This window comes from Oryctolagus cuniculus, chromosome 6, assembly GCF_051225735.1.
Source record: "Oryctolagus cuniculus isolate XC-2025 breed Fujian yellow rabbit chromosome 6, ASM5122573v1, whole genome shotgun sequence".
NCBI lineage: Eukaryota > Metazoa > Chordata > Mammalia > Lagomorpha > Leporidae > Oryctolagus > Oryctolagus cuniculus.
Window position 1 is genome coordinate 146,306,712 of NC_142872.1, and position 26,420 is coordinate 146,333,131.

General features: G+C 36.5%; 1 protein-coding gene across 7 annotated transcripts in view; it reads left to right on the forward strand.

Annotated features, from left to right (window-relative positions):
* COL14A1 (collagen type XIV alpha 1 chain) overlaps positions 1 to 26,420 on the forward strand; it is a 253,291-nt gene that overhangs the window by 15,873 nt on the left and 210,998 nt on the right. For 4 of the 7 annotated variants that reach the window (XM_008255863.5, XM_002710753.6, XM_070075442.2 and 1 more), the window contains exons 2-3: positions 13,052 to 13,176; positions 21,825 to 21,941. In XM_008255863.5, coding sequence (XP_008254085.3) covers positions 13,089 to 13,176; positions 21,825 to 21,941 — 205 coding nt within the window. In that variant the 5' untranslated portion in view covers positions 13,052 to 13,088. The remainder of the gene's footprint in view (positions 1 to 13,051; positions 13,177 to 21,824; positions 21,942 to 26,420) is intronic. The other 3 variants (XM_089335638.1, XM_017341504.4, XM_070075441.2) reach the window with 1 other exon arrangement.

Here is a 26,420-nt window from a genome sequence, read left to right on the forward strand (position 1 = left end):
TTGAATTTCAATCCTTGTACACATTATGCAGTGTTTAAATCAGGGGAGCTTTTAGCATGCTAAAAATATCTACAATTCTTTTGTCTGACACCTCCATATACACACACACACACACACATACAGTGTGTTATAATTTTCTATAGTCACTTTACTGTCACTTTTATGGCAAAAAATTACCAGAACTTCTTTCTCCTACTTAAATATACCTTAGAACCCATTCCTGCCTTCTCCTACTCTCCCCAGCCTCTGGTAGCCACCTTTATGCACTATTAAGTCAATTTTTTTAGTTGTCACACAGGAATGAGATCATGTGACGCTTGTCTTTCTGTGCCTGGCTTATTTCTCAGTATAATGACCTCTGGTTCTTGAGTGAGCAAAGGTTTGAATGTAAAATTTGAACCATAAGACTATGCAAAGAAAATGGGAACTATTAAAATTCCAAAGAAGAAAGATTTATATGCCTTCCACTAACTGTAGAAGACAAAAAGTAGGAAAAAATGGTATTGGGCCAAATATTTTTAGTATATCTGATGAAACAGGAGCCACATATTAAATGCACAAATTCTCGTGAATAAGATGAGCAATCCCTTGAAAAGGACCAAGTATTTGCTGGAGAGTTCATAAAAAAATTTTAAGTATATGAGAAGGTGTACCATCTTTTATACTTTTAGTCAAATGTTGAACATTAAAGTATAATTATTTATAAAAGGATTTGCTGATATCAGAGTATGAGAAAACAGGCACTCACATATACTTTTGTTATAAAAACTGGCATAGCCATTTTGGAGACCAATTGGGCAATATTTGTTGATACTTTTTAAAAGAAATAAGCATACCCTGTGACCAGCAGTTCCACTTTTAGTGATTTTAGAACATCTGTCCATGCTCAAGAGAGTGGCTTGTAGAATTGTTAAAATAGGGGGGAAATGAAAACAATATCAAACATGTATGAGTAAAGGAATGAGTAAAATAGGTATATTCATAATATGAAATTATGACAGAAATATAATAAATATAATAAATCAATATGTATCAATATGGATAGATTTCAAAATTATGGTGTTGAATGACCTAATCTGTGTTATAGGCCAGTAAGTACAGACAATATAGTTTATGTAAAAACATCCACATAAAGCAAAATCTTCATACATATATGAAAGTATCTTTTTAAAGTTTGGAATGATAGCAACCAAGTTACTAAGAGTAAAGATGCGGAAGGAATTTTAGCTTTATCTGTGTGTTTCTAATTTTCTGATGAGTATAATATATTCATATTACTTATGAGTTGAAATTAAAAATGTGACCACTCAAATTTTAAAATGTTCTTATTTATGATCATTTAATTGAAAAAGAGAGAAACTTTAATTTACTAGTTCATTCCCCAGAGGGGCTGGGCCAGGCAAAGCCAGGATCACAGAACTCAACTCCCACATGGGCATCAGGGACCCAAGTTCTTGAACCATCAGCAGAAAGCTGGAATCACAAATGCAGCCTGAAATTAAATTCAGGCACTCCAATAAGGGATGCTGGTATCCCAACTTAGCATCTTAACTGCTGTGCCAAAATCTCACACCAGGTAACTGCTTTAAAAAGAACTGAATTTGAGAAGAGGCAGAAGAAAATAAACCTTTGTAAAATTATAGATATGAAACAAGCGTCATGTGGTATTCATTCACTCACTGGATGTGTCTTGAGTATAAAAGTGTGATGTTACTTATACTAAAGATGTCACAGCACATAGGGCCTGGCTTCTGTTTTCAAGAAGCACACAGCCTGGAGAGAAGACTTTTAGTCCTGGACCAGTCAGTGATTTTATTCTATCAGGAGCTTTTCTAGAATATTCAGATCAGTCCCTAATATTTTTATTAAAAACTTCAGAAAATCTTAAGAATCACCAGATATCTAATTCAAATCCATATGAAATATTTTGTCTTACCATTTTATTTGTGGCTTACCATTTTATTTCTTGTTTTTTCATGAGCAGACATTTTAAATTTTGAATAATTTCAAGTTATTGCTGTTCCCTTCCATACTTAGTAGATTTTATATGCTTTCTAGAAATACTTACCTATCCTAAGATTGAGAGGATATTTTTGTCTAGTTTTAACATACTCATCTGGTTGTTTCTAATCCACTTGGTGACAAGGTTTTCCCTACCCTATTGAATTATCTTGACATATTTCTGAAAAATGAATTGACCAAAAATGTTTGGAGTTACTCTGTTCCAGCTTCACTTAGGCTAAGTTTCTCTGCTGTCATTTATGGGAGCTTTTTTTTTTTTTTTTTTTTTTTGGACAGGCAGACAGGCAGACAGGCAGAGTGCACAGTGAGAGAGAGAGAGAGACAGAGAGAAAGGTCTTCCTTTGCCGTTGGTTCACCCTCCAATGGCCGCTGCAGCTGGTGCACTGCGCTGATCCGATGGCAGGAGCCAGGTACTTATCCTGGTCTCCCATGTGGTCCCATGTGGTGCAGGGCCCAAGCACTTGGGCCATCCTCCACTGCACTCCCTGGTCACAGCGGAGAGCTGGCCTGGAAGAGGGGCAACCGGGACAGAATCCGCTGCCCTGACTGGGACTAGAACCTGGTGTGCCGGCGCCGCAAGGCGGAGGATTAGCCTAGTGAGCCGCGGCGCTGGCTTATGGGAGCTTTATAGCAAGGTTTGATATTAGGAAATATGAGTTATTTGACTTTGCTCTTTTTAAGATTGTTTTGAATATTCTAAGTCCTTTGCATTTCTATGCAATTTATGTAATCTTTTTGTTAATTTCTGCCCAAGAAATGACTTACGGAAATTTTGGTTAACATTACATTGACTCTCTAGATTGAGGACAATCTAATAATATTGCATTTTTCAACCTATGAATGTGGTATATTGCTCTATTTATTTTGACTCTAATTTCTCTCAGCAGTACAGTCTTGTATTTTTATATTTTGCACACTGAAGAATGTAGAAGTTTTACATGTCATTAATTTCTAAGTATTTTATATTTTGGATGATATTATAAAGATTTTTTGAATTTATTTCTTTTTGTTTTCTATTATATAAGAATTGATTGATTGTTGTCAACTAATATATGTCCTTCAGCCTTTATAAATTTATGTATTAAGCCAAGGAAGTTTTTTTTTTTTTGATAGATTCCTTAAGAGTTTCTATGCAAACAGTCATTTGATTGTGAATAAGGCCAGTTTTACCTTTCACTTTCCATTCATTTTGCATTTTATTTTTCTTCTCTTATTACACTGGGTAGGACTTACACGATATTGAATGAAAATGATCATAGTTAATATTCTTGTTCTTAAGAGAGAAGTATTCAATATTTTATCATTAAGGATGATATTAGCTGTGGGCTTTCATAAATACGACTTACCAGATTGAAGCAGTTTCCTTCTAAGTTTGCCGAGTTTCTTTTTTTAAAAACCTAAAAAGTACATTAATTTCTACTTTATTTGAAAGAGAAACCTAGAGATATTCAATCCGTGATTTAACTCCCCAGAGGTGCATAATAACCAGAACTTAGCTAGGCAGAAGCCAGGAGGCTGAAACTCAGTATAGGTCTTCCACATGCATGGCAAGGACCCAGATACTTGAGCCATCACCTAATGCTTTTCAGGGTGTGCCTTAGCAGGATACTGGATCAGAAGCAGAGTAGCAGTAATTCAAACCGGGCACTCCAATATGGGATTCAGGTTTCCCAAACAGTGTCTTGACTGCAGTGCCAAATGTCTCATGTCTGCCCTTGAGTTTCTTTCTTCTTCTTCTTTTTAATATCCAGGAGTGGGTTTTGGATTTTTCTCAAATATTTAGTTCATTTATTGACATGATTTTTTCTTTGGTCTATCAATATAAGATCTATTGATTTAAAAATATTAGTCTTGGCTGGTGCCACGGCTAGGCTAATCTTCTGCCTGCGGCGCCAGCACCCCTGGTTCTAGTCCTGGTTGGGGGCGCCGGATTCTGTCCCGGTTGCTCCTCTTCCAGTCCAGCTCTCTGCTGTGGCCCAGGAGGGCAGTGGAGGATGGCCCAAGTGCTTGGGCCCTGCACCCGCATGGAAGACCAGGAGGGGGCACCTGGCTCCTGGCTTCAGATCGGCACAGTGCACTGGCCGCAAGGTGCTGGCCATAGTGGCCACTTGGGGGGTGAACCAACAGAAAAAGGAAGACCTTTTATTCTTTCTCTCTCTCACTGTCAAAAAAATCAGTCTTACATTTCTGAGATAAAACCCCTTTAGTCATTATTACTTTTATAAATTTTTTAATGTTATTTGATATTTTATAAAGGATTTTTGTATCTATGTTCATTAAGGATATTCTATAATTTTTATTTTTTGTATTGATATGTAGTTTTGACAAACAATTATATTAAGTTCACGTCTATTTTCAGAGAAGGATTAGCATTTTTAAGATTTATTTACTTATTTTAAAGTCAGAATTACACAGAGAGAGAAGGAGAAGCAGAGAGAGGTCTTCCATCTGCTTGTTCAATCCCCAATTGGCCACAATGGCTGGAATTGTGCTGATCTTCCGGGTCTCCCACGCAGGGGCCCAAGGACTTGGGCCATCTTCCACTGCTTTCTCAGACTATAGCAGGGAGCTGGATTGAAAGTGGAGCAGCCAGGACTAGAATTGGTGCCCATATGGGATGCCAGCACTGCAGGTAGCCTCACCTGCTATGCCACATTGCCAGCCCCTAGGATTGGTATTACATCTTCCTTAGATATTTCATGGAATTCATGAGGGAAAATATTTTGAACTATAATTTTCTTTGTGAAATATTTTAAATAAATTTAGTCCCTCTTATTAGACATAGGGCTATTTCAGATTTCTATTTTTTATGTGTCTATTTTAGGAAGTTGAATATCTCTTTTTTAATGATTTATTTATTTATTTGAAATGCAGAGTTAGCATGAGAGACAGAGGCAGGAGATGGTGGAAAGATCTTCCATCCTCTGGTTGACTCCCCAAATGGCTGCCATGGCTGGAGCTGGGCCCATATGAAGTCAGGAATCAAGAGCTTCTTTCCGGTCTCCCATGTAGGTTTAGGGGCCCAAGTACCTGGGCCATCCTCTGCTGCTTTCTCAGGTGCATTAGCAGGGAGCTGGATTGGAAGTGGAGAAGCAGGGACTTTATTCAGTGCTCATATTGGATTTCAGCATGGCAGCCAGCAGCCTATGCTGCACTGCCACAATGCTGGCCCCTTAAGTCTTCCTTTTTATGTAAACACTTAAATCTATAAATCTCTTTCTAATCTTGTAGCTGCATTCCACTAATTTTTATGGATTGTCTTGTATTTTTCATTTTCTTTCAAGCATATTTTTGTTTCCATTGTGATTTCTTCTTTGACCCAAGGATTATTTAGAAGCCCAGTTAATTTCATCATATTTTGATTTTGTGAAGATGTTATTCATTTCTAATTTAATTATGTTTTCAGAAAACATGCTCTGTAAGCTTTCAATATCTCAAAAACTTACTGAGTCTATGGCCCAGAATGGCCTATTTTGTTAAAATTTCCTGGTGCACTTGAAAAATACATACATTTTGCAGTTAGTGAATGTTCAACAAATATCAGTTCATGGAGTTATTCACCTCTTTTGTATCCTTACTGATATTTTATCTGGTTAGTTGTTTAATTTCTGAGAGCAGTCTTGACATTTTCTTGCTTATGATTTCTTTCATTAGTCTATCAGTTGTTGCTTTGTGTAGGAGTATTTTTTTTAAAAAATATTTAATTCATTTATTTGAGAGGCAGAGTCACAGAAGAGAGAGACAGGGAGAGACATGGAGAAAGGTTTCCATCTGCTGGTTCACTCCCCAAATGGCCACAACAGCCAGAACTGGGCCGATCCAAAGCCAAGAGCCAGGAGCTTCTTCTGGGTCTCAGATGCATGCAGGAGCCGAGGTCCTTGCGCCATCTTCTACTACTTTCCCAAGCCTTTAGCAGAGAGCTGGGTAGGAAGAGGAGCAGCCAGAACAGGAGCCAGTGCTCATATTTGGTGCTGGTGCTGCAGGCGGGGACTTAGCCTACTATGCCACAGTGCTGGCCCCTGTGTGTGAGTATTTTGAAGCTCTAATATAATGTGCATACACATTAATGATTAAGTGTTCCTGATTAATGATCTTTTTACCATTTGGAAGTGTCAGAACTTAAGAGGAGTTTTGCTCCACCCCCCACCCTGCCAATTGTGGTTCACTCTTTCCTGTCACTTTCCTTCTCAGTTCCCAGCCTTGCTGGCATGCCTGATCTGTCCCTTTGGGCACTTTGGACTAAGAAGAGTGCTGTAGATTTCCCTTTGATTTCTGACACCATCCTGTGTGTATAGAGGAGTTCCCCCAAGGAGGCAAAGGCTAACTACCAAGCTAACCATGATAAAACTGGGTCTTTATTCCCACTGCAGAGTTGGTTCTATGTCATGATGCTGATATACAAATAATACAGATGCTCCTTGATTTATGATGGAGTTATATCCTGAAAAATTCACCATAAGTTTCAGATATTCTAAGTTGAAAGTGCATTTAATACACTTTAAATTTACTGAACCTCATAGCTTAGCATGCAGTACATGTTTGGTTATTTGGTTATTCTCCTTGACAATCATGGGTCTGACTGAAAATCGTGATTCGTTGCCCTGCCCAGCATCAAGAAAGAATTCTACTGCATAGTGCAGGAAAAAAATCAAAATTCAAATTCAAAGAAGCATTTCTATTCAATTCACATCATTTTCACACCCTTATAAGATCAAAAAGTCATTAAGTTTAACTACCTATCGTAAATTAGGCATGGTTTGTAATTGCTGTCTTTCTTTACACAGAGAATTCTTTATTTCTTTTTTAAAACTTTTATTTAATAAATATAAATTTCTAAAGTACAACTTTTGGATTATTTTCCCCCTTAACCACCCTCCCACCCGCAAACCATCCTATCTTCTACTCCCTCTCCCATCCCATTCTTCATCAAGATTAATTTTTAATTATATACAGAAGATCAACTTAGTATATATATACTAAGTAAAAATTTCAACAGTTTGCACCCACACAGACACACAAAGGATAAAGTACTGTTTGAATACTAGTTTTAGTATTAAGAATTCTTTATTTCTAAATCCACATTCCCATAGATTTGAATCAATCCACTGATTCAAGTTCTATTTTCAGAAGCTACACAAAATAATCCTGTATTATCTTCATGAAAGCTATTCAGATATATGAGGATATCTGTTCTGTGTGCATGATTCTTATTTTAACTAGGCCTAAAACATGCTTAAGGGAGTAGACTGTTAGCCTAGCAGTTAAGATACCTGCTTCCCACTTCAGAATACCTGGGTTCCATTCCTGGTTCTGGCCTTAGACTCCAGCATCCCGCTAAAGCAGACTCTGGGAGGCAGTGGTGATGGTCATTGTAATTGGGTTCCTGCCATCCATGTGGGAGACCTGAATTGAATTCCTGGCTTCTGGCTTTGGCCCAGGCTCAGTCTTGGCTGTTACGAGGAGTGATTCAGTGCATGGGAATTTCCCTCTTTCCCTCTGCACCACCCCCCCTCCAATCTCTCTCTCCCCCATCTCTAATAAAATAATAAAAAAAGAACATGCGCCTAAATATCTCCATTTGTTTCAAGCCTTGTTTTTGTGAACTTGCAACTATAATTGCTCTTTTTCTTACCCTATGATTTACTTTTTCTTCAACTTTTATTTAATAAATATAAATTTCTGAAGTACAACTTTTGAATAATAGCGGCTTTTCCCCCCATAATCTCCCTCCCACCCACAATCATCCCATCTTCCACTCCCTCTCCCATCCCATTCTTCATCATGATTCATTTTCAATTATCTTTATATACAGAAGGTCAACTTAGTATATACTAAGTAAAGATTTCAACAGACTGCACCTATACATACACACAAAGTATAGAGTACTGTTTGAGTAGTAGTTTTACCATTAAGTCAGGCCTTTCACATCTTTTATGGTTAATTATTTTAAACTTGTATAGAGCTATTCTCAGGAGACTGATTAAAAATGGATAGGAATGTATTTTGAAAAGTCTAAAGCAGTTTCCACATGCAAATAATTATTGTCTCTGTTATTATCTGGATATTCAGTTTTTGACTAAACCCTCTTGCCAGGTGAGTCCCACACCTTAAAATGATTCTCCTTCCTCCTTAAGCATCTACCCAAGTAGCAAATTCATTGATACCATCCCCTTTCCTCTAAGTTCTTTTAACTTGTTGTTAACACGCTGCTAACCATGTGCCGACTCTTCACTGTACTTCATGCTTATTTTGTTCAACTTTTCTATATGTTTCCTTATGTTTCCCCTTTGCAATTAAATTGTAAGGGACCTCCCTGAGGGCTTTTCAGGTAGTCTTTATTTTCAATTAGTTATAAGTGATCTCACCAAAGTGTGAAGTTTTATATCTTCCTTAGTATCGAACACAGTGCTTTGGTTATAGAGTAGGACTCTCAATAGTGATTGTTGAAAATTCTAATAGACTATAAGTAATAGTCTCTTTCAAAGCCTGGAACTACTGGATACGTGGTACCCAGGTGGCTAAAACCCATTTTGTTTAAGTTTTATTTTTTCATGGGTCAGCAATGATTAAATAGAATGTTATCGAAAGTTTGGATGTGTATATATATGTAAGTCTTGGCAAGAGTGTGTGCCCGTGTGTGGTGTATAAACACTTTAAGATAAATATTTTAAGGAATTTTGATAAAACTAGCTCTATGTTAGATTGGGAGTTTCATGGGTGCCTGTGAGCACATTTTAGTGTTGTACTTGGGGTCCTTGCTCCTTATTAAAGCTAGTTGTAAAAGTGAGATTAAATAAGACAAACATACAAAGTCGAGGAAGGGCAAATTAGAACTAATGGGGCTGGTTTTAAGTTACTGATTTTAAAGGTGGTACAGTGTTTTGAGAAAACTTGTACTAAACATTATCAACTTCCCTCAAATATGGTTTATACTTTCTGAACTCAGTACTAAGTAGCCTTTTCTAACGTTTTAAAACCAACCCCTCCCCCCAAATAATCAAGAAAGTTATTTGTGTTGTGCAGGATTTTGGGCAAAATTTCAGCAAATTAGGACTTGACATTTTAGTAAATATTAAAATATCTCATGGCACTTTAATAGGAACTGAGATTTTTTTTTCTTGCCTCCACTGTACTGTCCAAGAATTTGGGACTTGGCAGAAAAGCTTGAGAAAACTAAAATTCCACTTCCAATATGGTATCACTCATCTTAATTTAAAATAAACAACAAAAAAGAAGAACTTAAAGATAGGCCCTGACTACAATCTTTTTCCATGTAAATAATAAAAAAAGTTGCCAACACTAGTATAGCATCTACCTATTTATTAAGCTAAAGTACTTGAAATGCAGATTATCTTCCAATGTAACACATTAATTATGGCCTCAGCACACCTGGGCACAACTCCGTGCTCTGAGAACAGAGAAAGGCTGTTTATTGGGTTGTGACTTAAAAGACCCCTCCTTCCTCCCACCACCCCTGCCCACTGTTGAAATAGTATCATGTGGTATCTGCTGCTAGTCTCCTGATGGCATCTTGAATGCCAGAAAAGGCAAAGGTGGTCAAATGTAGTTTTTCCTCTCTTTGCTTTTGTTCTGTGTGAAACCAACAGTTATGGTGTTTGGGGCAGAGAATTTAAAAAAATTTCATTTGAGTTAAGAGAGTGTATTCTTTTGGGTGTTGTGGACAGCTGTCTGTATAACTGGCAGATTGACTGATGTGCTGATCAGATAGAATTGAAGCTTGAAGCTGTACCTGCCAAATCCCTTGTCTGCCTGTCTTCTGTCTGTGTAAGGATTGCTCACATCTTTGGGTAATCTTCTAATCTTGTTTTAGTTGTCCTGTGGAATTGGGATCCTAAGCATCTCCTGGGGCTTTTCCTCCTGTAGATCATCAAAAACTTATTCACCATTTATCCCATTTCCTCTGTGTCAGTCTTATGCTACTTTGACAATTACAAAACTATGAAAATAGAGAAAACTTTCTAGTTTATTCTCTGAAGCTAAACTAATGTTGATACCATAACCCTTTATGAAAAGAAAACTAATTGTTAAAGGTTGGTTATTAATATAATTTCAAAAAGTAGCTATGCAAATTGAATGTTATATAAAGCACAAAGTTATATAATATAATATGCAGACACAATCAGACAAGTGAGCTGATGAGAGAGCCCCCCCCCCCCCCCAGCCTTCCCGCTGAGGAGCCCTTGGACTCTGGGATATTTCTGATTTGCAGATGTTGAAAGGGATTCTTTGGTGATCCAATGCATCAGTGAGCTGCACAACTTCAGTCCAGGACTGTCAGAATTCAGGCATCAGAGCTCTCTGCAGAGGCAAAACCAAGATGGATAGAATCTTGGAATCCCTGAGTCGCATCATTGTCCAAGTCTAGCCTCCCAGGGACCTAGCTCTCGCCTTCAAATAATTCGACATTGTGTCAGTGTTCCAGGAATCTTGGGAAAGCAAACCGCAGACAAGGGCTGTGTTCCTAAGTGAAGCACTGTGTTCTACAAGTTGAGGCCATCTCCTGGACCTCCCTTTGTGGGTTATGTGATCCTCCCAGGGGGGAGCTGTCTTGGCATTGTTCAGTGTGATTTAAGTAGAGTTGAGGTCCAACAGGATGCAGTAAAATGGCCCTGATCAACTCTGTCTTCAGTGGGCTGCCCTCTTGCAGGATCCCCAGGAATTCATTATGGCAAGTGTCCAGAAAGCAGTTACCTTCCCCACTTTGACTTTAGATTTGCTGGAGAACCTAACACTGGCAGGGAAGCTTCTACCTCCATTGGAATGGTCAAATATGTGGGATAAAGGAGTTTATTTGTGTAGAATGCATAGGACAGTCAAAACATACAGCAGGGGCTCAATACATTTTATGGTGAATAAAGTGTAAGGATCTTTTATATATGAACCATGGAAAAATGGACTCAGCTTTCAGTATCAGGAAAACCTATTCCCCTCCAGAAAATTACATTTTAAAATTTATTCTAGCAATATAATAAACCTTAAATATTAGCATGTTTCCTTTTTTTTTCTTTTTTGGCTGCAAATTCATTGGTTTGGGGTCATTTTTTTTTCTGTGCTCCCTTAACTAATTTTTATTTTCTCACCAAATTTCCCTTTATACTAGGGTTGCCAGTGAAATATAGGATGCCCAGTTGAAGTTTCATTTCATATGAACAATGGACAATTGTTTCAGGATTAAGGTTACTTCAAAAAGTTTGTGGAAAATGAAACTAGAAGAATTTATTCAATGCATTTTTCATATAGTGCCTGGAACATTTTTATGCTTTCATTATTTGCTGTTTATCTAAAATTAAAGTGGAGTTCTATATTTTATATGTTAGATTTGCAGTCTTACCTTATATGTTATGTTTTATGTGTTGCTATGTTGCCTCAAATCCTTTTATGGAATGGTATTGGGGAATGAGTGAGTGAATGGATATATGATTTAAAATACATCCTGGGTGTTGGTGAACTCAGAAGGCTTCCATAGCCTTGGCAACTCCTGACACGAGCCTAGGGTGATTACTGACAGCATGAGCAAGAGTGTCAATTGTTAAGTCAACAACAGGAGTCACTGTGCACTTACTCCCCATGTAGGATCTCTGTCCTTAATATGTTGTACAATGTGAATTAATGCTATAACTAGTACTCAAACAGTACTTTACACTTGGTGTTTCTGTGTGGGTGCAAACTGTTGAAATCTTTACTTAATATATACTAAATTGATCTTCTGTATATAAAGATAATTCAAAATGAATCTTGATGTGAATGGAATGGGAGAGGGAGTGGGAGATGGGAGGGTTGCTGGTGGGAGGGAAGTTACTGGGGAGGGAGGGAGCCACTATAATCCAAAAACTTTACTTTGGAAATTTATATTTATTAAATAAAAGTTAAAAAAAAAATACGTCCTGGGTATTGAAAAGTCTTCTTTATCTCTAAGGATAGTACTTATAATTTTTCCTTTGTAATAAATCATATTCTACAGATTGTCCTTTTATTATTTTTATTTTCTGAAAGAGAAATAGAGACAGATTTTCATCCTCTGGTTCACTCCCCAAATGCCTGCAGCAGCTGCGGCTAGGCCAGACTGAAGCCAGCCGCTTGGAACCCAATCTGTGTTCCCCCATGGGTGGCAACTGATTGAACATCCCCTGTTGCCTCCCAGGGTGCACATTTTTAGGAAGCTAGAATTGGGAGTGGAGCTAGGACTTGACACCAGGAATTCTGTTATGTGTCCCAAGTGTGTCTTATGGGTGCCTTAAATAGCACCTTCGCCGCTGTACAGAAGTGCTCATCCTATGACTGACCTTTAAATTAATACCCAATTTTCACCTTTCTACCTTCCTCTTTCTGTTCCTCTCTTTCTCCTCCCTATCCCTTGTTCCTTTCCTTCCTTTATTCTTTCCTTGTCTATTTTTATCTTTCTTTTTCTTATAGCTCTTCTTTCTTTTATACCTAATGAAAAAGAAAAATTTAGAAGAGTTTGAAATTCACATAAACTAGGAAAAAACGAGCTATGAGAAAAGACTCAAGGATTACAGGTTCTTCAACTCAAGAAAGAGATGTCTCATTAGCAACTTAATATCAGCACAAGATGGTTTTTCAAATTCTCTTTGATCATTCTGTCTATTTGTACTTAATAGTCAGTAAAAGACAATTGCAGGAGTTTTAACTTTATGTGCTAAATATGGGAGGAGCACATTACTGTCATGTCATTGTGATTTATTCTAATGTTCATTTCATTTAAACTTATGAAATTTAGCCATTTGGGAAATTCACTATGAATTTATGTTCTTACATAAGGTATATATTGACATTTTCTCCCAAATATTTCAAATGACTATCTCCATTTTTAGCATCTTTAAAAACAAATCTTTCATCGCTTTTATTTTAGAGTGAAATGCACAATACTTGAGGAGATTCATTACGTCCTGACATGTTAATTCAGATTGGCACATCTGCCTGTCCTAGATGACTGTATAGACTTTATTTTTCAGTCTTCCCAAAATATCCTTGTGTTCTCTGTTTTCAGGCAGCTGCTACAATCTATGTAAAAATCAGGAAAGAAAATGAAGATTTTTCAATGCAAGATGCGGTACTGGCTGCTTCCAGCTTTTTTGACAATTGCTTATTTCTGCACTATCGTCCAGGGTCAAGGTAATTGGAAATTTTAAGAGAATTAGTGGGGGCTGGGACTGTAGCCATCTTGGTTCTGATTCTTGTTTATACTTTACTTATTCAAATAGTGCTTCATTGGTTCAACTGTGTTTCTGGGCAGAGTACTATGTTGGCTTTCACTCAGCTATACCGGTGGTTTGCACTGTAGAAATGTGACACAACTTTGATGAGGATTACAACTACACCTTTGACTGAACATAGTAATTTTGTGGTAATTGGTTAAATAGCTCTTTCTTAAAGTGCTTCTGAAAAGACTCTAGGACTTTAATCAGTGAGAGTCAAATTTACTCATAACAAACCAGTTCTGTTAAAAACAAAGAACTATAATGTGTGTACATGGTTCCTAATCATGCCGTGTGCCTTACCTACAGTGTCTACAAAGTATTTATACCACTTCATATCTGGTTCATCATTTTGCACTATTCCTTAAAAACTTAGCCCATAGTCTAAAAATTATGAAAGGTATGACATGGGCTGCTGGTTTGCCATCTTAAGTACTTCAAATGCTTGAAAGTTTCATTTTAATTAAATTTAGTTTTTGAAAGTTAGTCTTTGTGTTACAGGCACTTTTTTAAAATTTCTATTCATTTTTCTAAAGGAAATCTAAAGTTGAAGAATGACCACCCATGAGCAAAATTTGGCCTACTGCCTGTTTTTATATATTAAGTTTTGTTGGAATACAGCCACGCACATTTGTTTACATATTATCTGTGGCTGCTTTCCCTCTACAATGGCAGAGTTCAGTAGTCATGAAAGAAACTGTATGTCCTGTAAAGTTTAAATTATTTATTATGTGACCCTTTACAGAAAGAATGTGCTAACCACTGAAGTAAGGACACAGTATGCACAAGTGCACACAGTGACATGACTAGAAAAGCATGCTAATCTTGCAGAGACTGGAGTGTTGATATGAAATGTCATTCATCAGCCAAGCAAACTAAATGCAATAAGGTGGTTTTAGGAATGTTAATATCTAATGTTTAGAACTGAGGATGATAGAAACATTGAATACATGCACCATCAAACCCTTCTTCGTCAGTGAGGCACACTTATTTGAAAAGAAATAGAACTTGACTGTATTCAAATATCTGCTGTACACCTGGGCTTAATGATTATATTTCCAGCTAGTTCACTGAACACATAGCAGGCAGTTAGGTCGACAGATTCTGCTGATTTAATTTATACTGATGAAAGAATGCTTTCAGTTGTGACAGTGATAGTGGGAATCCTAGATAATTTGCTATCTGCATTTGGGATAGAAGATGCAAATTGCTGAGCCCTTCCAGGATTGTCATCTCAGTGTAGCTTAATTCAGAAATAGCTACTCATTCCATGCGTCAGGTTCATTAAACAAAGCTGAATAAGCTCTTTACCTTCAAGGAATTTATAGTCCACTAGGGAAACAGAAGCATAAACAGATAAATTGCAGCATAAATGATGTGGGCTCTGGTAGAAGACAAAAATGGGTAGATTGATTGAAGCTTGAATATGAAAGATTTTCAACAACTGTTTTCAGGAAAACCTTGATAGCAGTATTGACCCTTATATATGTGACTCCCAGGATTTGAGAGCTAGGAATTAGTAAGAGTGACTACTAAAATATCAAGTTGTCTATGAAATGAGTGTTGAAATCTGAAGTCGAGAATATGATGAGAAAGAAGAGAATAAAGCCAAGAATTCACTTAAGAGGTAGAAAAGATGGAGCTTGTTTGCTGATTAAATATGGAGACAGAATAGAAACAGACATCTAAGATGATTCTGAAACTTCCCGCCAGAGACCTTGAGTGGATGGGACCTTTGATTTCAACCCCTGTGTTTTTATTGCTTCTGCACCTTTGCTTTGTTGTTTGCTTACTTCAGCTCATAAAGGCAGAGATGCTCTCTCTAGTGCCTTTATCTCCAGTACAGAAAAATACTTCAGTCCTAGTAGGCGTTTGTTGAAAAGATTAATAGGTGAAACAAGTATTTGAAATGGAAGACACTGAGTTCAGTCTTAGAAAAATATATGAAACTTAAGGATTTTGTGTGACATCCAAGTGGAGATGTCTGATAGGTAGTTGGTGGTCTGGATCTTTGGAGAAAGAGATCAAGGCAGGAGATTGTACTTGAATTGTTGTGTGCTTGTGAATTAGTTTTCGAAAACTTTTGTAGCTGTAGAGGTAGAGTTAGAAATGCCTGTCTTTGGAAAAAGTGGGAATGAAGTCTGCCGAATACCAACAGCTAAGAGTTTAACAGAAGGAAATCAATGATTAAAAGTGTGAAATAATTTAGTAGTTATAAGGAGGGTTAGGGAATGTAGTGACCTAGAAGTGAAGGTAGAGGAAACTTTCAAGACAAGATGGCACTGACTTGCTGGAGGAGATTCCACTAAGAAAATGTTTAGATGGCACTGCCTCTAGTCTTAAGGAAAATACATGAGACTTTTGAGAGACCTCATTCCTACTATAATATAATTTATTTACATGATTGATTTTGATCAAAGGAAAATGAATACAAATTGCTTTATTGGATTATTTTCTTCTTTTAAAACAAATACAGGCCGGCGCCGCGGCTCACTAGGCTAATCCTCCGCCTTGCGGCGCCGGCACACCAGGTTCTAGTCCCGGTCAGGGCAGCAGATTCTGTCCTGGTTGCCCCTCTTCCAGGCCAGCTCTCTGCTGTGGCCCGGGAAGGCAGTGGAGGATGGCCCAAGTCCTTGGGCCCTGCACCCCATGGGAGACCAGGAGAAGCACCTGGCTCCTGCCATTGGATCAGCGTGGTGCACCGGCCGCAGTGCACCAGCCATGGCGGCCATTGGAGGGTGAACCAATGGAAAACGAAGACCTTTCTCTCTGTCTCTCTCTATCTCGCTGTCCACTCTGCCTGTCAAAAAAAAAAAAAATACAGCAGTGAGTTCCTTTGGACTGAACAATTTTGACACTAATTTGAGAAGCCCATATAGTAACCTTTAGAGTTATGTTTATGAATAAAATAGGAAAAAAAAATCTAGGTGTTAGAGTCAACAATGCTCTGCAAAGGTCTTCACATCCTAATCTCCAGAATTTGTAGATGTGTTGTATTATATGAAGGCAAGGGGGATTAAGGTCTCAGATTGAATGAAGGTTTCCAATCAGCTGACTTTAGGATAGGAGGATTATCCTGGGTGGTCTGAATGTCCCCAATGTAATTGTAAAAGGCTTTAAATGTGGAAAATGGAGGCAGAGGTGCCAGTGTTGGTGATGGCATATGAGAAATGCTGGACTGGTCACTGCTGGCTTTGAAGATGGAAGGAGCCACAAGTCAAGAAATGGGGGAAACTTCTAGAAGCTGGAGAATGCAAGAAAATGAATTCTCCCCTAGAGCCTCCAAAAAGGAATGCACCTTCCAACATCTTTATTTTAGCCCAGAGACACACATTTCAGACTTCTGACTCCCAAGACTGTAAGAAAATGATCCTTGTTGTAAACTGCTAAATTTGGAGAAATTGTTACTGCAGTGATAGGGATTTAATTGAGTTAGCTAAAAAGCATAAAAGGAATTAATTTTCTTCCCTTGAGTTGCTGGTCAACAGAATTCATTTTTACCATGTAGTCTTTTCATGTAACATCTTATGAAAAACTTTCCCTCTTCAGATACTATGAACCCACATCAACCACAGTAATTATTTCTACCTTGGTTATTCCAGTATCTTCTTTTCCAGATAAGTTGTTAAGTGAACTGGAATACAGAAAAGTACTTCTGTGTTGACTGTAGGGAAAAATATATATAGCAATGATAGAATGATAGCATCAACACTTTCTTAGAATTTCACAGTTAATATATGCTTGGTTCTCACAATGTTTTTTTTGGATGGTAAGAAGAAGGAGCCACTGAAGGTAAAGTAACTGTCATTTAAAAACCTCAAGGCAAATAAAATTGGAGACTTTGCATGGGGCTCAATTTAACTTTATAAAGACTTCTGTGTTAACAGATTGACACATTTTTGCTATGAATAGTAGTCGAACATGTTTGAAAGTTGAGAATGTTTTCCTTACTGCTGTTTTCATCATCTTTATAATGGATCATGAAATGCATTATGCATTTGGGCAGTGCATTTAATAGAAAAAATGAGATGAATAGCTAAAGTTTTTACTCTGTGTTTTTTATTTCTTAAGATTTCTTGGAAAAACAGCCAAATACTTCTCTCATGTTTAAAGGTCTTTGTAACATAAATATAATAGATTGTTCCATCAGTTTAGCACCTTACACTGTATTTTGAAGGGAAAAATTGATCTCAGTGTGACCATACTGTTTTATTTCTATCAGTAGGAGATTTTGGTTAAATAAAAGCAGCTTCTCTAGCCAACTTAAGGAAAAATGTATTGACTAGTAGGTATTCCAGTAACCCCTATAGTCAAGGTAAAAGTTAAATAATGAAGTTTTAAAATCTATCTGGGTACCCTTTTGGAATACAGTTTGTAGGACAAATGACCCCTTTCTTTAGGGCATGTTATTGGAATTAAATCATTGGAGCAATTTTCCATCCTTTCATTGCTAGACACAAGTTTCAGATTCGCGGGGCAGTCTACCTGACCTGGGCATTTTCTACTCCTTGGCTAGAGGATGATGTCTGATTGAATGTAACCAAGGGTCTATGCAGTGTTGGGGAAGGAGTTTTGTTCTTGGAAGAAAACCATAGGTGGTATTGTTAGCAGGAAAGGACATGATTGTGTGTAGTGAAGAATACAAGATGTCCGTGGCAATGTCCCTGTGAAAAAAGTAGTATTTTAAGAAATTGAGAAGATTTTACCAGAATTGAATCTTTACATAAGTTGTTACTTATCAAAATAACAAGATTTCAATTGAGTTGAGAAGGAAGGGGGGGGACAGTAGAAAATTAGTTCTTTAATATGTAGTTAGTTTATGAAATAGAATTTCCTAGATAGTTTTTAACAGTGAGTGTTCAGTAGAGTGACAATTTCCCTCCTGCCCATGGGTTTCTATATGAATCATTACTGTGAAATTCTTTGAGTTTAAAGAAAATCTTGCTTCTCCAATACAATACAACACAAACTAGAAAAACAAAAATAATCCCGTACAATCATTAACACACACAATCCTGCCATTATGAAGAAGATAATGAGTGGATCCACCTGTCTTCCACCTCAATCTCCTTTGGGATGAAGTTCATGTATTCACAAGTGTAATATTGAGCTAATTCCACAGAGGCAATCGGACTTCACCATACAATGGATGAGTTTGTTGGCTTCTGCTGGGTTTTTGATGTGTGCCAGAAATCAAGCTTTACCACTGATTTTTAAATATTTTTGAAAAGATTAGTATTTGAACTGATACAAATTAACTTTTGAGTCAAGTTCACGCAAGAATTTATAATTATTCCTGGAAGTTAAGGACAGTGCATATACATAGAAAATACTTCCTTTGTGCTTGTGAAAGAAAAAATTCTGGGTCTGGTATTAAATATACACACGTTTTTGTTCCATGAGGTAAGAGCAATTATTTCTCCATGCATTTATAGTGTTTCTGTGAATGCTGTTGCCCTTGCTTTGGCTCAAGTCCTAGTGCTTTCTAAATGGGAAAAAAAAATGCTAATTTTGAAATCCATAGCTGTATCTTATGCCTCTTTATTTCTTATCTAGCACCTCTTTTAGGTCAAATCCTAAAGGAAATGTAAACTTTGTGTCTATACAAGATTTTTGTTTAATGATTGTGAAAGTATTTATGCTTATAGGCAATAGATGTAGTCTGTTGATTAACAGTTATTGCAGTACTGATTTTTGTTAGCAGTTGTACCAGGACTGCAGTTCTGTGAATCATTTGTAAGTTAATTTTCAAAAGTTGAATATTCATGCATTTGGTTCATATTGTGTTTCCTTTAGCAATTTTGTGGAAACCAATGCCACCCTGGGTTCTATAGCACCATCTTAATTTTCTGAGCACAGTCCATCTATCCCTCTTTATTTTCTCCTGAAAGTTAAGAAGGTTAGCCAATGATTAAAGAGATGTTCAGGGCTATAAAACTGAGATAGCGTTTAAAGAATAGTAGCATTCATAGAAAATGTTCAGAAGATGTCTAATCTCTAGCCTGGGAACCATGCATATTGTTAATTTCTTTGTTCTTGAAATGTCAGCATACTGGAGTTAACCCCAGTGTTAGGTGTGTTTTATGGTGGCCTTACACTAATTGTGTCCTAAGGTTTTATAATTTATTACAATGATTGAAAACATGAAAGGTTCACAAAAGTAATGATACAAATCTTAAATCTTTTTGACGTTAGGAGATAGAACTTATTTTGTATTATTTTCAAAATAAAATTCAATTCAAGTGTCTTAAACCATCTCCTACAACATGGAATAAAATATTTTGGAGAAACATTAAATAATAACAACAACAAAAAAGAAATGTCAACATATTTGGAGTGCTAACAGAATTGGTTGACCTTTTGGAATTGACTAGATTGAAGCCACCATCCTGCTGGTTGCATTTTTTTCCACTAGATGATGATTTCCAGGAATACAGTTTTTTTTTTTTTTTCATGTGTGCATTCATGGAATATTGGCCAATGATATCTACCAGCAGTGACTTGATTTGACTCAGATGCCTGTATGTGTTGCTTAAAATTCTGGATTCTTATTTTAAATTTTTCTTCCACAAGTAATAGGAACCTATGTCAACACAGATTTTTCTTCCCAAATTGAAGAATAAGCAAAGTAGTAAGATTCTCTGTTCATCTAAATGTTACAGTTAGTCATTTTCTTCATCCAGGTGAAAATAGTTGATCTTTTTAAAAGATTCATTTATTGATTTTAAAGTCAAAGTGAGAGAGAGAGAGATAGGAGAGGGAGAGAGAAAGAGAGATCTTTCACCTGCTGGTTCATTCTACAGATGGCTGCAAAGATCCAGGATGGGCCAGGCCAAAGCTGGAAGCTTCATCCGAGTCTCCCACATGGATAGCAGAGAACTGGATTGGAAGTAGAGCAGTTAGTTGTGAACTGATGCCCAGGGTCACAGGCAGTGGTGCCAGGGTCACAGGCAGTGGTATTTTTTGGTTCGCCACAATGCTGACCCCCAAAATAGTTGATCTTAGGATAGATTCATAATTTTAAATTAACAGAGAAATGTAAATGTTTTCTTCCATTCACATCAGGTTAAGAATAGGAATCTAATGTTTTTGTTCTGATGGCTAACATCCTGTCCTTAAAGATGATAAAGGACAACTGCAAAAGGAAAACTACTCAAGATTGTGTATTCTGTTCTTACTGATTTTAGTTGAGTGGATAGGTTAAGGTCAAAAGTCCTTCAGTCATCTAGCTCAGTGAAGGGTGACTTAATATGGAACTCCTTTCAAGGAAACAGTGCCTTTCAAGTGGATCTGAGATGGCTCTTCATCAGCATGTGAACTCAGACAAGTCTCTCAGCTGCTCTGTGGTTCCTTTATAAAACTGGAATAACAATGTATGTTTGTGAGGATTAAATGAAATTTTGTGCTCAACCACTAGATAAAAAAAAAAGGAAAAGGGAACAAATATTTATTAACCACCAGTTATAGTATATTATATCCATCATCCTATTTAAAGTTATCATCTCTCCTTTGCAAAAAGTATTGCTGTCACCTTTTCTAAAAATATGGAAACCAGGGCATTTGAAGAAATAATCACCTGCTCAAGGTTATTTAGCTAATCAGTGATGAAAGTGGGAAACAAATACCCAAACCCCATCTGATGCTACATACCTAGTTAGGAGAATGTTTATTACTTTCCCTGTACTCTGTTTCCTAAAGTAGGGGAACAAAATGTTGATGATAAAAGTGAAAGATGAGTGTTATCTGTTAAATATTAACTTTTCTTTTTTATTTTAAACAAATGAATTTAGATATTACATAATAAAATATTTCTTAAGTACTTCTTTTGAAATTCTGGAACATTTACATAGGATGCCAAAAATGTGTTTGGAAGTTTGAATGATTTACACAAAAAGTAAACAGACCTCCTCATTTTTGTGAACTGTTAGAAAAGATTAAATATTCTGAGCTGAGTCATGACCATATGCTATATGTCTTTCTGACAGGTATAAATCAGTTACACTTGAAGAGTGGATCAAAGTTTATGAAACATGGTTATCTTGTGTTTGGTCCTGAATGCCTTTATAATCTCTTTCTCAAATATTTTTAAATGAGTATCTTATTACTAATTGTTTGTAATAGCCTTCTCAGATTATCATTTCATCAGAAATACTGGATCACCACAATGAAAAACCTAAAAGCATACAACAGATCCCAGTAGACCATAAAAACTCACATGTTCCAAGTAGAAATATTCATCATTGTAATAGTAATGAAAGCAATTTTATAAGATTGGCTTTAGTTATTAAATGAGGCTAGAGTATTGAGTTCGAACAATAAGTCTTAGTTCCTTGTCATAAGGGCAGTAACTATTTGAACAAATGTGCTTTGAGTAAAAAACCAAAGGCTCTTAGATCTGTTTTGTTTTGAAAATTGATCAATTCATTAGTGAATATGCAGAAAGAATATATTTAAGGCTGGTGAAGTCTTGTGCATTTTTATTACATTAATAAAATGACTTTTCAGTTTCACAAATGGAAGGTTAAATATTTTGTTGTTGAAGCTGTTTTTGTTTTTCCTTTTCAGTAGCTCCACCCACAAGGTTAAGATATAGTGTATTATCTCATGACAGTATTCAGATTTCATGGAAGGCTCCAAGAGGGAAATTTGGTGGATACAAACTTCTTGTGACTCCGGCTTCAGGTAAAAATAATTGACTCTCTTTTCTAGAACATTAGCAACTTTTTATATCCACAAGCAACTAAAAACATGGTTTCTTTAGGATCATTTACAAGCTTTCCATTTTTTAAATGTTTTGAGATTGACATATTGTACATTATTTGAGAAAATAGTGTTCCCAAAAGTGTAAAGGGTGACTCTTGGAGTCACTGTAATTCTCTGTAGGCCAAGTTTCTAGACTATCAAAAAGTCTTACCCTGTTTCAACCAGAATGAGTACTTTGGATCCATTGACTCATAAAAGCTCCAATATACTTGGGTGTCTAATAGTTGTTATCTGTTGAATGAAATTGTTGACATCATGACATTAAAATGATAAAGGCTTAGTAGACATTGTGAAAATAAGTGAGTTAAAGCAGGAAATACATAAATTGAACAGATTTATTAATTGTGAATATAAAGTAGTAATGTGAAATATTTCATTTTGGCTGAATATTTTTTTCTCATAGTGTATGTTTCTATTACACAAATAAATATTACACAAATAAATAAACAATAGAGGACACATAAGGAAGTTGCCACTGTTACATGAGTATCACAGAGACAAGGCATAGGATTAACAACAGAATTTCTTGAGTTCAAATTTTGGTTTTCTCACTGTTAAGTGGTGTAATTCAGGAAAATTTTAAATCTCTCAGTGCCTCAGTTTCTTCTTTTATAAAATATGTGAACAACATTAATATCCAACTCATGGAGCTTTTATGAGCTTGCAAATAAAGGTTGATCTAGGGACAAGCAGCATTGGTATTACTGAAGAGCTTATTAAGAATGCAGAATATTGAGCCTACCCCCAGCCTCCTGAGTCGCAACTGGATTTTGAAGAGATCTCCAGGTGATTCCTATTCACATTAAATTCAAGAAGCACTGTTTGTAAGGATTAAATGAATTAATCAAGATAAAGCACTTTGAACAGAAGCTGTCATATAGTAAGTGCTGAATGGTACCTATGATTGTTATAAAGATGTTCTTTAGTGCATCAGATCTCATTTCTTCAAAGATCCATTTTTATTTATTTATTTTTAAACTTTTATTTAATAAATATAAATTTCCAAAGTACAACTTTTGGATTACAATGGCTCCCCTCCCCATAACTTCCCTCCCACCCACAACCCTCCCATCTCCCAATCCCTCCCCATCCCATTCTTCATCAAGATTCATTTTCAATTATCTTTATATACAGATAATCGAAAATGAATCTTGATGTGAATGGAAGGGGAGAGGGAGTGGGAAAGGGGAGGGTTGTGGGTGGGAGGGACGGTATGGGGGGGGAAGCCATTGTAACCCATGAGTCGTACTTTGGAAATTTATATTCATTAAATAAAAGATAAAAAAAAAAAACTAAAAAAAAATTATCTTTATATACAGAAGATCAACTTACTATATGCTAAGTAAAGATTTCAACAGACAGCACCTACACAGATACACAAAGAATAAAGTATTGTTTGAGTAGTAGTTTTACTGTTAATTTGCATAGTACAACACATTAAGGACGGAGATCCTACATGGGGAGTAAGTGTACAGTGACTCCCATTGTTGATTTAATGATTGACACTCTTATTTATGACATCAGTCATCACCCGAGGCTCTTGTCATGAGCTGCCAAGGCTATGGAAGCCTTTTGAGTTCACAAACTCTGACCTTATTTAGACAAGGCCATAATCAAAGTGGAAGTTCTCTCCTCCCTTCAGAGAAAGGTACCTCCTCCTTTGATGGCCCATTCTTTCCACTGGGATCTCACTCATAGAGATCTTTCATTTAGGTCATTTTTTTTTTTTGCCACAGTGTCTTGGCTTTCCATGCCTGAGAAACTCTCATGGGCTTTTTAGCCAGATCCGAATGCCTTAAGGGCTGATCCCAAGGCCAGAGTGCTGCTTAGGGCATCTGCCATTCTATGAGTCTGCTGTGTATCCTGCTTCCCATATTGGAACAAAGATCCATTTTTACATATTACATAATAAGTATTAATGGTAGGTTAGTGTAATATTTATATTTATACAAATATAATTATTTTAAAATTTTTGTTGCTGATAAAAGTGGTTTTATGGAGCTAGACTTTTTCTGTTGGAAGCCTTTCAAAACTACTAATAGTTGACTTTAAATCTCAAACAAAACAAGTAGATAAAATACTGCACTTCTTGCTTGGTCACAAAAATGGACATTTTTGTTAAATATTATCCGTAAGCTCATTAGAATGACTTTCCATTGAGTATACTGATGTTAACTTTTCCTATGTAAACCTATATAGAAGGCATAACTTAATCTTAAACCTAGCTTAGAGATTTCATTTTGGAATATGGCCCAAATTTGAAATGCCTTTGACATTTAAAAATATATTTTGTTTTAGAAAGTTAAGTTTTCATGGAAAATTTAAGAGATTTGTGAACATCATCATGATTCTAAAGAATAAGATAGATGTTACTGAGAATTCCCTATGTCTTATGGGAAGATAATATTTCTCCTCCCAGGTTATCAGTAGATTAAATTTTCCTGATAAATTGGAAATAAAACCAAACTATTAAGTAGCCTACGTAGGTTTCCTTGAGTAATCATAGAATCTCAGTAATGACTTGATGATAACCTCAGAATCAGTTGTCAACCTGATCCTTCAGTCCCCCTCAGCAATGATATACCTCCAAAATAGATATCTAGAACTTAAAACACCTCAAGTGACAAAAATTGAGAGTGAAAGAAAATTATTTCATGGTGAATTATTGGGTTTATTTTACTCAGTGTTCTTACATCAGTGGCTCTAGGCAATCAAGGTCTTGACACTCAGGTATCTACTTGATTAAATATAATAAATAAAAAATTAATAAATGCATCTAGCCAAAATAAGTTTTAGCTGTTTTAGCACTGTGAGATGTGGTCCAAGCATTGTTAATGCCAGTGTTTCTCAAAGTATGTTTAATAGTCTTGTGTGGAATATTCAATGCTATTATGCAATCAAATGCTTGAATGGAAAATTAGATTTAGGAAATGCTGGTTTATATCTATTTTATTGCAGGATTCTCAATGAGTTTAATAAAATAATATACCCTATGCTTCTCAAACAGGCATATCTACAGAATATACTGGTTTTCTAAGGAACTTCTTTCTTTTTTATGTACACATTTAGATTTATTTGGTATATTTTGTAGTAGATAAATTTTAAATGACAGAAGTTTGTGAAACCAAATTTAATATCTTGGACACAAATGTATTTTAGGAAATGGGTTTTGGCAAGAGGAAGCTTAGCTTTGCTCTCTAGTAGCAAGTAGCATGGATGATAGCAACATCAAATTTCAGCATTAACAATTTTATTAGAGTATGATGAAATACATTATAATATATTTAATTAACTGCAAATTTTTGATCCCTTATTACTGCTTCTGCTAGAAGGTCAAAAGTTTAGGTTCATTTCCCTTTTCTCAGTCACAGCAATCATTGCCAGAAGTCAGAGAATAAAGGTATACTTGGAATTTTGCATTAATTGATTATTTAACCAACAACATTTTCAGGAAATCTGTAGAAAATAGTCCTATTTGATGAAGAGCTAATGAAATTTTTAATCTTTTCATGAACCAAGTTAACTTTTAAGTAGCCAGGCAGTGAGGAGTCCCTCCAGCATCCTGGGCCACTGATGGTGAGATAATTAAATTTCTCGTGCTTCAAGGAAACTTTGACTCCTCTAGAGAGGCCACAGGGAAAATTCCAGTGTGGATGATTACATGCAGCCTGCCTCTGTCTCCCTTCATTTTGTAGATGGAATTCTTTCCTTAAAGAGAGTATCTGATGTTGAGGGCTTGCTGTGGTCTCATCGTGCAATATGGCTTTCCTTAGTGTATAAAAGCAACAGTGTTGGGCCGGCGCCGCGGCTCACTAGGCTAATCCTCGGCCTTACGGCGCCGGCACACCAGATTCTAGTCCCGGTCGGGGCGCCGGATTCTGTCCCAGTTGCCCCTCTTCCAGGCCAGCTCTCTGCTGTGGCCAGGGAGTGCAGTGGAGGATGGCCCAAGTGCTTGGGCCCTGCACCCCATGGGAGACCAGGATAAGCACCTGGCTCCTGCCATCAGATCGGCGCGGTGCACCGGCCGCGGTGGCCATTGTAGGGTGAACCAACGGCAAAAAGGAAGACCTTTCTCTCTGTTTCTCTCTCTCTGTCCACTCTGCCTGTCAAAAAAAAAAAAAAAAAAAAAAAAAGCAACAGTGTGTTATGATGAAAGATTTTTGTGAATATATTTTTATCTCATTTAGACAACTGATTCAGTTCTGTAATAGAAAAAGAATACAAATAAATACTATTATCAATATTTTAATATCTTCATCTTTTGACATACTTCAAAACATGTGTACACTGTAAATTTAAAGCACAAAATTTTAAAAAGTCTTCACCTTTTAAAATCTTGATTGTTGATTAATAAAATTCCTGAATGCACACTATTAACCTTAATTTTAAATATTTCAT